Here is a 14,840-nt window from a genome sequence, read left to right on the forward strand (position 1 = left end):
TAAAGGAAAAATTACAAGATTATTATTATTATCTTGCCTAAAAAGCAACAAAGATGACATTATAAATAATAAATAGATTCACCACATTATTATTATAAATATTTTTGTCCAACGAATACAATAAAAATACCAGCCAACGCGGCTACCATTTCATTGGCTTCATCGTGAATCCGCCCATGTGTCGTATAATTTTATTACTAAATAAACTATTTGGATAATATTAAACTCATCACTAAATCAAATTTATTATAATTGTGTATCACTCATTTTTGTAATACGACAAAATAATTAATTTAATACATGCAAAAATATCACCACCTAAAGGGGATGATTCTCACACACTGTTTTTTGATCCTCACACACCCTTTTACCCTATTATTAGGGAGGAGTTCAAGTAAATTGGTGTGTGAGGATCAAAAAACAGTGTGTGAGAATCATCCCCCACCTAAATGGTTAAATATACATTTCTTATTGAAAAAGTAAAGTAATCAAAACCCACCTACCCACATTTTCTAAATAGTTATTATTGATGCACACTCAAGTTTACAATGTATAAATCCCCATAGTATATAGACTAAAGCTTGCATTACTTGCATATGCACAACTAGTACCAAGAAGTAAACAAGTCGAAACAGAAACAATGCCAGAATATTGTGTAACAGGCGGAACCGGGTTCATAGCGGCATACATCGTAAAATCATTGCTCGAACAAGGTCATACCGTTCGAACCACCGTCAGAGACCCAGGTAAGCCCGTATCATTATATCAATATAACCATTTTTCAGTTTTCCAAAAAATATGATCAGTTTGTCAAGTTTAGTTTGTAGTAAAAATATGATCCGTTTGTGAAGTTTAGCTTGTAGTAAAAACATGATCCGTTTGTGAAGTTTAGCTTGTAGCAAAAATATGATTAGTTTGTTAGCTAATGCTACTTCGGCCGTATAAGAGGGTAAATGCATTATATATTATTATACAAGTACCATACGTTAAGTTATTACCAAGATTAGTCTAAATTTAAGCCTAAGACTGTAACGCGCATGTGTTGGACTAGCCGTGAACCCAACACGCCACCAGTACCCCACTAACGCGGCATGTTGGGTGGTTTTGGGGTCGGCATGGTGGAAGTTGGCACGTAGAAGATGACCGTGTGTTGGTGTACGTGTATGATTCTGATTGGCTATTTCAATTACAACGGATAGTTTCATGTTTAAATTTATGGATACAAAATTAAAAAACAGTTAATAAATTAAATACATTATATATTTTCATCTATACATACACCTCAAACACTTCATTTTTTATTCCTCAAATACTTCATCTCATATAAATTTTATTTCAATTTCTAACAAATTTATTAAACATGGATGCTTATTTAGCTATTACCCTACAACATACAGTTTTTAACACATTGATTTAATTTGTTATTTCATTATATTCACCATTCACTTAACATGTACATCAATCAAAGTTTGAGGTATAGTTTTATGTCTATGTGTTTAGACAAATCAAGCATTTTATACTGTTACATATTACATATTTTTGTGTAAGATGAGACTATTGAGAGTCTTGGTTAGTGTTAAATGGAAGTATGGAGCATTTTTTTATCAACTCACCCAATGACACGTGTATTTCAACTTTCTACATTAAATCTTCAATATGCACAAACCAAGGGTATTCGAAATAGAACGTAGCTCAACTAAAAGTCACTCAAGACCACATTGGGACTAACCGAAGTCGATGACTAGTCGGACGTTATTTGACTTATTTGACCGACTAAATTGGACTTTTGAGAGTCGAATACTAGTCAGTCTACTTTAAAATCTTGACTAGTCGGGGGCTTTGACTAAAACAACTTTTTCTTATCTCTCTTTTTTCAGAAAATGTTGAAAAAGTAGGGTACTTGTTGGAGCTGAAAGGAGCCCACGATAGACTAAAGCTTATGAAGGCCGATCTGATGGTACAAGGAAGTTTTGACGAGGCTGTAGACGGTGTTGATGGCGTTTTCCACACTGCATCCCCAGTGATCTTTGTAAACGATGACAATATTCAGGCAATTCAACCAACTACTCGAATTACTCGTCAAACTTGGTCAAAACTCAGCCAAAACATAACATTACTTCGAAAATCGGTCAAAACTTGGTTAAAGTCAAACTTTATCAACATCTGAAAACTCCCCAAGTTGCCGACTACGCCCCATTGTTAATCAAATGCATACTTTTATGATGTCAAAACATATATTCTTAAGCACGAAAGTCAAATTGCATATCCCTTTGCACGAAATTATCACAATTAACAATGGTATCATTTGCAGGAAACACTAGTTGATCCATGTATAAAAGGTACCATGAACGTGTTAAGCTCGTGCAAGAAAGCACATAGTGTGAAAAGGGTTGTGCTGACCTCATCCTGTTCTTCAATTAGATACCGCTACGACGCCCAACAAGTATCTCCTCTTAATGAATCGCATTGGAGTGACACTGAATACTGCAAAAAATACAATGCAAGTGAACACTTGCAAGTTACAGTGTTATTGTTACAATAAATATTAATTTTTCATTTCAATAAATTAGCTCTTCTAATTACGTACAGCTTTGGTATGCATACGCAAAGACAATGGCTGAGAAGAATGCGTGGAATGTAGCAAAAGAAAGCGGGATTGATCTAGTTGTTGTGAACCCTTCTTATGTTGTGGGCCCATTGCTTGCACCGAAACCAACAAGTACAATTCAAATAGTACTTGATTATGTTACAGGTACTAAAAAAGCCAAATCTGGTTAAGTAGTTAGTACATGTACATGGGGTCGGTGATAAACATTTTGAACCAGCATACTTGGTTTTTATCATTATACCCGGCAATTGAGACCCATAGCTTGAAAAATGGGTCCATTCGGTTAGGTACTTAACCAATTGGTCCATAAAAAAGTTAAAGAATGTATCCTATTTAGACCCATATGAAGACTAAAAAATATATACAAAGTCAAACGGATCCTTAATGGTCTTAGCGGGTCTTTACGAGATTTAATAATTATTATTTAGAGCTTTTACCAGTTTAAGAAACAGGTCCCGACCCGACCCGTCCCGTTTGACCCATCTAAAAGATCTGACGTGTTTGACCCATGACTCGTTTCGACCCAACCCGACTCGTTTGCCAGGTATAATTATCATATATTGAGTTCCACGAACGTTTTCATATCAGGAGCGGTGGAAGAATACATGAACACTACGATAGGTTTTGTGCATATAGACGATGTGGTGGCTGCTCATATCTTAGCAATGGAGAGAAAGGACGCTGCAGGCAGACTCATATGTTCAAGCACAGTGGCAAACTGGTCCGAAGTCCTTCAAATGCTCAAATCGAAGTACCCGTCTTATCCTATTGTAGACAAGTAAGTACTTATATACTTCTCTTTTTTCCCGAAAAATTAACTTTTAGATGTTGATTACTACTACTTACTGTATATTTGTGAATACCGTTAGGTGTAGCAGCCGAAAAGGGGACGCCAATCCGCATAGTATGGATAGCAGCAAGATATTGAAGCTCGGGTTACCTCCGTTGAAAACGCTCGAGCAAATGTTTGATGACTGCATTATAAGTTTCGAAAAGAAAGGGTTTCTGTAAGGTCATATTGTTGATATAGATCTTTAGTGACTGATATTAGAAGGCATATATCTAAGAACACAGAAGACTACTATAGTAACTGTACTCGTAATGTCATATTTTATATCCTGGGAGTTTAATAATGAGTGACTTTCTTAATCGTTCCACGAGTTGTTTCAAATTTCGACAACGATATTTCATGAGCATAACATAATGCACAAACAATTATCATTCAAGTAATTAAGTAAACAATACATTTTGAATATGATACATCAATTGGTGTAGTTTGATGTAAAAAACAAAATTTACATCAACGTTTGTTCCAAATGTGAGAGATTGGAGGATGTTAAACAACCCCCTAGTGTAGTATTTTTTTTATTTACTATATTGATATTGATATGTACATCACGCGCAGAGCATGTGGGAAGTTTAAGAGATGCCACATGCGGAGCACGTGCAGTCCTTTATGCTGAGCAGCTGCAATTCTCGCCCAATTCGGTTTCTAATTGCAATTGTTAAATAGATAGTCAAGGGATTACATCAGTTAGTGTGTTTCTGTTGTAAGTTGTAACAAACTTATTCTCTCTTAATCTCAATTTCAGTAATCAATAAAACTTCATCGATTCTACTACGAAGCTTTTCTAGTTCATAGGCTTTAAGGTTTAATCAATTGTTCAATTACGGTTTAAGAACTAAGATTGAACATATCAGTGATATCAGATTCCAATCGATTCTGGAGACGCAGCAAAATCAATCAAAAAAGATGGTAACTTCAACAAGAAACGGCGGTTCTGAGGAATATACCATGGATTCATTGAAGAAGGCAATCTAAGAATTGAACAAGAACATGGTGGCGGCACAAACACAGATGAATGATCGGATTTCTACTCTGTTTTTACAACATCAACATTTTCAGACGGAATTACAACGAATGAAAGGTAATGAAGGCGGTAATCAAAGAAATAATTCGCAATTAACAAGGTTTTCTAGGCTCGAATTCCCCAAATTTGACGGTACCGATGTCAAAGGATGGACCTACCGCAGTCGGAAATTTTTCGCCGTCGACAATATTGAAGAAGATCAGAAGGTTAGGGTTACGTCGATTCATATGCAAGGCAAAGCGCTGACCTGGCATCAGCAATTCGTAAAATTGCAAGGTGAAGAGGTCGATTGGGAGGTTTACGAATCAGCGATTCAAAAGCGTTTTGGGTCTACAATCGACGATCCACTTTCCGAATTAATGAACTTGAAACAAACGACTACGGTGGTTGACTACCATGACGAATTCGAGCGTCTGCTAAACAAATTGGATATTAGCGAACGGCATGTTGTTAGTCTTTTCTTATGAGGATTACACAAAGAAATCGAATTAGTTGTTCGAATGTTCAAGCCTCGCACATTAGAAGATGCGTTCAATTTAGCAAAGTTACAGGAGGACATGTCAATTGCAGTCAAGAAAAGGTATAACCCAATTCTTCCAACACCTCGTGTTAATTCGACTACTTTTACACCACGGAACAGTAACTTTTGGGGCTACATGGAAAGATCAAATGTTTTACCCACAACTAGTAACCAGTTAGCTTTAACAAATACACTATCTACTACTCAATCAATTACACCAAAGGTTAACCAAACTGGATAAAGTAGACGTTTAACTCAAAAGGAAATCGAAGAAAAACGTGCTAAAGGCCAATATTTTTATTGGGATCACAAATATACACCGGGGCATAAGTGTTCGGGTCAATTATATTCACTAGAGGTGATAGCTAGTGATGATGGTGGGGAACAAGGGTTGGAAGAATTTATTGACAGTCCAGAGTATAGTGCAAATGTACAAGATTGGTGAGCTGATGGTATTCCACACATATCTTTATACGCATTGATGAGAACAAAAGTGTATCAAACTATGCGGGTTAAAGGGCAAATAAACAAGTACAATGTACACATCTTGATTGATTCAGGTAGCACGCACAATTTTTTAGATCTTGAATTTGCAAAACATTTAGGTTGTGATGTTCAAAAAATCACACCTTTGAATGTTTATGTACCCGGTGGAAACAATTTGTTGAGTGTCAATCAATGTGCTACAATTCAATGGAAAATTGATGGGCAAAGTTTTAATAGTGACATGCTTGTGTTACCAATTGGAGGTTGTGATATGGTACTTGGTATTCAATGGCTAGCAACACTTGGGACATTATTTGGAACTTTGAGAAGTTGAAAATGACATTCACATAAAAAGGTGTAAAGGTTGAGTTAAATGGTTAAAAGTCTAAGGCAACAGTGATGGATGGTAAGACATTAACTAAGGTAAGTGATCACCCACAAGTACAATTTCAGGCGATGTTTTTAGTATGTCAAATGGATGTGACCAACAATGCTTCAACAGTTAACTATGATCATTCAAAACACCAACAACTAGTAAGCTTATTACAAGATTATATTGATATTTTTGAAATCCCAAAAGCTTTACCACTAAAACGAAGTTATGATCACTATATTTTACTCAAAGAAGGAGCTCCACCGGTCAACATCATTAGACCATATCGTCATCCACCAACACAAAAAGTCGCAATTGCAACAATTAAACTGTTGGCAATTGCAAATTGGCTACAACCAAAAATGCTTAAACAATTACGTGGGTTTTTAGGCTTAACGGGGTATTATAGACGTTTCATTCGTGGTTATGCTATTATTAGCCATCCTCTTACCAACTTACTACGAAAAAATTCCTTTATTTAGAGTGATGAAGCTATGGTTGCTTTTAACAATTTACAGCAACAAATACATCAATCACCCGTCTTATCTTTAATGAAACGCAACAATCGACCGGTGATTTACGATTTAATTCAGTGGCAACAGGGTAACACCGTTAATGCAACATGGAACCGATTGAAGAACTCTTTCAACGATTTCCAGAGTGTTCATTTTTAGTGGATGCTTGAGGGCAAGCATTTTTTCAGGAGGGTGGGATTGATATGTACATCACGTGCAAAGCATGTGGGAAGTTTAAGATATGCCACATGCGGAGCACGTGCAGTCCTTTATGTTGAGTAGCTGCAATTCTAGCCCAATTCGGTTTCTAATTGCAATTGTTAAATAGATAGTCAAGAAGCTGCAATTCTCGCCCAATTCGGTTTCTAATTGCAATTGTTAAATAGATAGTCAAGGGATTACATCAGTTGGTGTGTTTTCTGTTGTAAGTTGTAACAAACTTATTCTCTCTTAATCACAATTTCAGTAATCAATAAAACTTCATTGATTCTACTACAAAGCTTTTCTAGTTCATAGGCTTTAAGGTTTAATCGATTGTTCAATTACGGTTTAAGCGAATTATTTCTTTGATTACCGCCTTCATTACCTTTCATTCGTTGTAATTCCGTCTGAAAATATTGATGTTGTAAAAACAAAGTAGAAATCCGATCATTTAACTGTGTTTGTGCCGCCACCATGTTCTTGTTCAATTCTTAGATTGCCTTCTTCAATGAATCCATGGTATTATCCTCAGAACCTTCGGCAGAGGCGTAGAGCTATCTACTTGGTCGCGACTGGATCTGCTACGCTAGGTTCTCCCTATGGCGCTACGCATCGTTCCCTTCGGTCGAGAGAATCCCATTGTTCCGGTCCGAGAACTTTGCAACTCTTTCATCCAAGCCCAGGGCATAAGCTTCTGCTTAGCCTCGTCTTGGTCGACTATCACCAAACAAGGTCGGAATTTCCGGTCTCGTTGACCACGGCCTATAGAAACAGGCTATCTACCGCTTTTAACCCAGTTTGCATAGGCTCGTGCACATATTTACGTTCAATAATCCCAGGGGCTTTCACTCGACACGTCTTCGCTCGTGATCGTCCACACAGAAAAGTCAAGACCAGGCTCCCTAATAGAATGTTTAACTGATCCATTCCGGATCTACCGAATTGGTACGGAAGTTGTAACATGGGAAAACCACGGAAAACACAGTTGGGTTTGAGAGCCGTGTGATAGGTGACTATCCAGCACGGTTCGGAGAGCACTTTTAGTCTGCCCTGGTGAATGGAAGCCCCCCTATCAAACAAGAAAGAAGTGGCTCTTCCCACGGCGGAGTCCGCATTGACTCTATTTATTATTATGGTAAAGAAAGTCTAAGGTAGTTGCAGGTCCATTTTCTTTTTTTTATAATGTGCGGGATTCCTACTCTGAGTAGGCTTCTTCGTCCATTTCGCGCGGTTCGGGGGGCACTTGAGTCAGCCGCCGACGCCCGACATGAAATGTCCCGTTCATTTTGATTATAAACGTTCCATATTAATTGATTTCGTCTCGAGGTTTTGACCTCTATATGAGACGTTTTTCAAAGACTGCATTCATTTTTAAAACAACCATAACCTTTATTTTATCTATAAAGGTTTAAAAAGCATTACGTAGATTATCAAATAATGATAATCTAAAATATATCGTTTACACACGACCATTACATAATGGTTTACAATAAGAATATATTACATCAAATATAAGTTTCTTGAATGCAGTTTTTACATAATATCATACAAGCATGGACTCCAAATCTTGTCCTTATTTTAGTATGCAACAGCGGAAGCTCTTAATAATCACCTGAGAATAAACATGCTTAAAACGTCAACAAAAATGTTGGTGAGTTATAGGTTTAACCTATATATTATCAAATCATAATAATATACCACAAGATTTCATATTTCAATATACATCCCATACATAGAGATAAAATTCATTCATATGGTGAACACCTGGTAACCGACATTAACAAGATGCATATAAGAATATCCCCTATCATTCCGGGAAATCCTTCGGACATGATAAAAACGAATTCGAAGTACTAAAGCATCCGGTACTTTGGATGGGGTTCGTTAGGCCCAATAGATCTATCTTTAGGATTTGCGTCAATTAGTAGATCGGTTTACTAATTCTTAGGTTACCAAGCAAAAGGGGCATATTCGGCTTCGATCATTCACCCATATAATGTAGTTTCAATTACTTGTGTCTATTTCATAAAACATTTATAAAACTGCATGTATTCTCATCCCAAAATATTAGATTTTAAAAGTGGGACTATATCTCACTTTCACAGATTTTTACTTCGTCGGGAAGTAAGACTTGGCCACTGGTCGATTCACGAACCTATAACAAATATGTACATATATATCAAAGTATGTTCAAAATATATTTACAACACTTTTAATACATTTTGATGTTTTAAGTTTATTAAGTCAGCTGTCCTCGTTAGTAACCTACAACTAGTTGTCCAAAGTTAGATGTACAGAAAAAAATTGATATATATTATCTTGAATCAATCCACGACCCAGTGTATACATGTCTCAGGCTAGATCACAACTCAAAGTATATATAATTTTGGAATCAACCTCAACCCTGTATAGCTAACTCCCACATTACTGCATATAGAGTGTCTATGGTTGTTCTAAATAATATATACACATGGGTCGATATGATATGTCAAAACATTTGCATACGTGTCTATGGTATCCCAAGATTACATAATATATTAGAATACATGTATAATACAATATAAGTTAGCTAGGATATGATTAATATAGATTTATTACCAATTTTCACGTAGCTACAACAAGAAAAAATATCCAATCTTGTTTTACCCATAACTTATTTGTTTTAAATCCGTTTTGAGTGAATCAAATTGCTATGGTTTCATATTGAACTCTATTTTATGAATCTAGACAGAAAAAGTATAGGTTTATAGTCAGAAATATAAGTTACAAGTCGTTTTTGTAAAGGTAGTCATTTCAGTCGAAAGAACGTCGTCTAGATGACCATTTTGGAAAACATACTTCCACTTTGAGTTTAACCATAATTTTTGGATATAGTTTCATGTTCATAAGAAAAATCATTTTCCCAGAATAACAACTTTTAAATCAAAGTTTATCATAGTTTTTAATTAACTAACCCAAAACAGCCCGCGGTGTTACTACGACGGCGTATATCCGGTTTTACGGTGTTTTTCGTGTTTTCAGGTTTTAAATCATTAAGTTAGCATATCATATAGATATAGAACATGTGTTAAGTTGATTTTAAAAGTCAAGTTAGAAGGATTAACTTTTGTTTACGAACAAGTTTAGAATTAACTAAACTATGTTCTAGTGATTACATGTTCAAATCTTCGAATAAGATAGTTTTATATGTATGAATCGAATGATGTTATGAACATTATTACTACCTCAAGTTTAGTAGGTAAACCTACTGGAAGTGACAAGAAATGATCTAGCTTTAAAGGATCTTGGATGGCTTGAAAGTTCTTGAAGTAGAATCATGACACGAAAACAAGTTCAAGTAAGATTTCCACTCGAAATAAGATTGTTATAGTTATAGAAATTGAATCAAAGTTTGAATATGAGTATTACCTTGTATTAGAAAGATATCTTACTGTAAATAAGAAATATTTCTTGAGGTTGGATGATCACTCTACAAGATTGGAAGTAAGCTAGCAAACTTGGAAGTATTCTTGATTTTATGAAACTAGAACTTGTAGAATTTATAAAGAACACTTAGAACTTGAAGATAGAACTTGAGAGAGATCAATTAAATGAATAAAATTGAAGAATGAAAGTGTTTTTAGGTGTTTTTGGTCGTTGGTATATGGATTAGATATAAAGGATGTGTAATTTTGTTTATATGTAAATAAGTCATGAATGATTACTCATATTTTTGTAATTTTATGAGATATTTCATGCTAGTTGCCAAATGATGGTTCCCACATATGTTAGGTGACTCACATGGGCTGCTAAGAGCTGATCATTGGAGTGTATATACCAATAGTACATACATCTAAAAGCTGTGTATTGTACGAGTACGAATACGGGTGTATACGAGTAGAATTGTTGATGAAACTGAACGAGGATGTAATTGTAAGCATTTTTGTTAAGTAGAAGTATTTTAATAAGTGTCTTGAAGTCTTTCAAAAGTGTATGAATACATATTAAAACACTACATGTATATACATTTTAACTGAGTCGTTAAGTCATCGTTAGTCGTTACATGTAAATGTTGATTTGAAACCTTTAAGTTAACGATCTTGTTAAATGTTGTTAACCCATTTTTTATTAAATCAAATGAGATGTTAAATTATTACATTATCATGATATCATGATGTATTAATATATCTTAATATGATATATATATATATATATACATTAAATGTCGTTACAACGATAATCGTTACATATATGTCTCGTTTTAAAATCATTAAGTTAGTAGTCTTGTTTTTACATATGTAGTTCATTGTTAATATACTTAATGATATGTTTACTTATCATAATATCATGTTAACTATATATATATATATATATATATATATATATATATATATATATATATATATATATATATATATATATATATATATATATATATATATATATATATATATCCATATATATGTCATCATATAGTTTTTACAAGTTTTAACATTCGTGAATCACCGGTCAACTTGGATGGTCAAATGTCTATATGAAACCTATTTCAATTAATCAACTCTTAATAAGTTTGATTGCTTAATATGTTGGAAACACTTAATCATGTAAATAACAATTTCATTTAATATATATAAACATGGAAAAGTTTGGGTTACTACAGTACCTACCCGTTAAATAAATTTCGTCCCGAAATTTTAAGCAGTTGGAGGTGTTGACGTATCTTCTGGAGATAAGTGCGGGTATTTCTTCTTCATCAGATCTTCTCGTTCCCAGGTGAACTCGGGTCCTCTACGAGCATTCCATCAAACCTTAACAATTGGTATCTTGTTTTGTTTAAGTCTTTTAACCTCACGATCCATTATTTCGATGGGTTCTTCGATGAATTGAAGTTTTTCGTTGATTTGGATTTCGTCTAACGGAATAGTGAGATCTTCTTTAGCAAAACATTTCTTCAAATTCGAGACGTGGAAAGTGTTATGTACAGCCGCGAGTTGTTGAGGTAACTCAAGTCGGTAAGCTACTGGTCCGACACGATCAATAATCTTGAATGGTCCAATATACCTTGGATTTAATTTACCTCGTTTACCAAATCGAACAACGCCTTTCCAAGGTGCAACCTTAAGCATGACCATCTCTCCAATTTCAAATTCTATATCTTTTCTTTTAATGTCGGCGTAGCTCTTTTGTCGACTTTGGGCGGTTTTCAACCGTTGTTGAATTTGGATGATCTTCTCGGTAGTTTCTTGTATTATCTCCGGACCCGTAATCTGTCTATCCCCCACTTCACTCCAAAAAATTGGAGACCTACACTTTCTACCATAAAGTGCTTCAAATGGAGCCATCTCAATGCTTGAATGGTAGCTGTTGTTGTAGAAAAATACTGCTAACGGTAGATGTCGATCCCAACTGTTTCCGAAATCAATAACACATGCTCGTAGCATGTCTTCAAGCATTTGTATCGTCCTTTCACTCTGCCCATCAGTTTGTGGATGATAGGCAATACTCATGTCTAGACGAGTTCCTAATGCTTGCTGTAATGTCCGCCAGAATCTTGAAATAAATCTGCCATCCCTATCAGAGATAATAGAGATTGGTATTCCATGTCTGGAGACGACTTCCTTCAAATACAGTCGTGCTAACTTCTCCATCTTGTCATCTTCTCTTATTGGCAGGAAGTGTGCTGATTTGGTGAGACGATCAACTATTACCCAAATAGTATCAAAACCACTTGCAGTCCTTGGCAATTTAGTGATGAAATCCATGGTAATGTTTTTCCATTTCCATTCCGGGATTTCGGGTTGTTGAAGTAGACCTGATGGTTTCTGATGCTCAGCTTTGACCTTAGAACACGTCAAACATTCTCCTACGTATTTAGCAACATCGGCTTTCATACCCGGCCACCAAAAATGTTTCTTGAGATCCTTGTACATCTTCCCCGTTCCAGGATGTATTGAGTATCTGGTTTCATGAGCTTCTCTAAGTACCATTTCTCTCATATCTCCAAATTTTGGTACCCAAATCCTTTCAGCCCTATACCGGGTTCCGTCTTCCCGAATATTAAGATGCTTCTCCGATCCTTTGGGTATTTCATCCTTTAAATTTCCCTCTTTTAAAACTCCTTGTTGCGCCTCCTTTATTTGAGTAGTAAGGTTATTGTGAATCATTATATTCATAGATTTTACTCGAATGGGTTCTCTGTCCTTCCTGCTCAAGGCGTCGGCTACCACATTTGCCTTCCCCGGGTTTTAACGAATCTCAAAGTCGTAATCATTCAACAATTCAATCCACCTACGCTGCCTCATATTCAGTTGTTTCTGATTAAATATGTATTGAAGAATTTTGTGGTCGGTATATATAATACTTTTGAACCCATATAAGTAGTGCCTCCAAGTCTTTAATGCAAAAACAACCGCGCCTAATTCCAAATCATGCGTCGTATAATTCTGTTTGTGGATCTTCAATTGTCTAGACGCATAAGCAATTACTTTCGTTCGTTGCATTAATACACAACCGAGACCTTGCTTTGAGGCATCACAATATATCACAAAATCATCATTCCCTTCAGGTAATGACAATATAGGTGCCGTAGTTAACTTTTTCTTTAACAATTGAAACCCTTTCTCTTGTTCATCTTTCCATTCAAATTTCTTCCCTTTATGCGTTAATGCAGACAAGGGTTTTGCTATTCTGGAAAAGTCTTGGATGAACCTTCTGTAGTAAGCCGCTAGTCCTAAAAACTGGCGTATGTGTTTCGGAGTTTTCGGGGTTTCCCACTTTTCAACGGTTTCGATCTTTGTTGGATCTACCTGAATACCTTCTTTGTTCACTATGTGACCGAGGAATTGAACTTCTTCCAACCAAAATGCACACTTTGAAAACTTAGCGTATAGTTTTTCTTTTCTCAGTAACTCTAGCACTTTTCTCAAATGTTCTTCGTGCTCTTGATCATTCTTCGTGTAAATAAGTATGTCATCGATGAAAACAATGACAAACTTGTCAAGATATAGCCCACACACTCGATTCATGAGGTCCATGAACACAGCTGGTGCGTTAGTCAATCCAAACGACATAACCATAAACTCGTAATGACCGTAACGCGTCCTAAAAGCAGTCTTTGGAATATCATCCTCTTTCACCGCATTTGATGATATCCAGAACGTAAATCGATCTTCGAATAAACATACGAGCCTTGTAGTTGATCAAATAAGTCGTCGATTCTCGGTAGTGGGTAGCGGTTCTTGATGGTAAGTTTGTTCAACTCTCGGTAGTTGATACACAACCTGAATGTACCATCTTTCTTCTTGACAAACAAAATAGGAGCTCCCCACGGTGATGTGCTTGGTCGAATGAAACCACGCTCTAAAAGTTCTTGTAATTGGCTCTGAAGTTCCTTCATTTCGCTAGGTGCGAGTCTGTATGGAGCACGAGCTATTGGTGCAGCTCCCGGTACAAGGTCTATTTGAAATTCAACGGATCGATGTGGAGGTAGTCCCGGTAATTCTTTCGGAAATACATCGGGAAATTCTTTTGCGATGGGAATATCATTGATGTTCTTTTCTTTGGAATTGACTTTCTCGACGTGTGCTAGCACAGCATAGCAACCTTTTCTTATTAGTTTTTGTGCCTTCAGGTTACTAATAAGATTTAACTTCGCGTTGCTCTTTTCTCCGTACATCATTAAGGGTTTTCCTTTTTCTCGTATAATAAGAATTGCATTTTTGTAACAAACGACCTCTGCTTTCACTTCTCTCAACCAGTCCATACCGATTATCACATCAAAACTCCCTAACTCTACTGGTATCAAGTCAATCTTAAATGTTTCGCTAACCAGTTTAATTTCTCGATTCTGACATATATTATCTGCTGAAATTAATTTACCATTTGCTAATTCGAGTAAAAATTTACTATCCAAAGGCGCCAATGGGCAACTTAATTTAGCACAAAATTCTCTACTCATATAGCTTCTATCCGCACCCGAATCAAATAAAACATAAGCAGATTTATCGTCAATAAGAAACGTACCCGTAACAAGCTCCGGGTCTTCCTGTGCTTCTGCCGCATTAATATTGAAAACTCTTGCACAGCCCTGCCCATTAGTATTTCCCTGATTCGGGCAATTTCTAATAATGTGGCCCGGTTTTCCACATTTATAACAAACAGCGTTGGTATTACTTGCTCTGACACTATTCGTTTCGTTATTACTTGTTCCGGCATTATTTGTTCCTTTAGTTCTGTTAAACTTTGGTCCGTAGACCTCACACTTTGTCGCGCTATGACCATTTCTTTT

The 14,840-nt window shown here is 35.9% G+C and overlaps 1 protein-coding gene across 1 annotated transcript; it reads left to right on the plus strand.

The window, feature by feature from the left end:
• Nucleotides 1-640: 640 nt before the first annotated feature.
• On the plus strand, nt 641-3,619 carry LOC139848746 (tetraketide alpha-pyrone reductase 2-like). The gene is made up of 6 exons (XM_071838448.1): nt 641-746; nt 1,878-2,050; nt 2,312-2,500; nt 2,590-2,752; nt 3,197-3,386; nt 3,478-3,619. The coding sequence occupies exons 1-6, from the start codon at nt 641-643 to the stop codon at nt 3,617-3,619; spliced, it is 963 nt and encodes a 320-aa protein (XP_071694549.1).
• The last annotated feature ends 11,221 nt before the right edge of the window (nt 3,620-14,840 follow it).

Source organism: Rutidosis leptorrhynchoides, chromosome 5 (assembly GCF_046630445.1).
Source record: "Rutidosis leptorrhynchoides isolate AG116_Rl617_1_P2 chromosome 5, CSIRO_AGI_Rlap_v1, whole genome shotgun sequence".
NCBI lineage: Eukaryota > Viridiplantae > Streptophyta > Magnoliopsida > Asterales > Asteraceae > Rutidosis > Rutidosis leptorrhynchoides.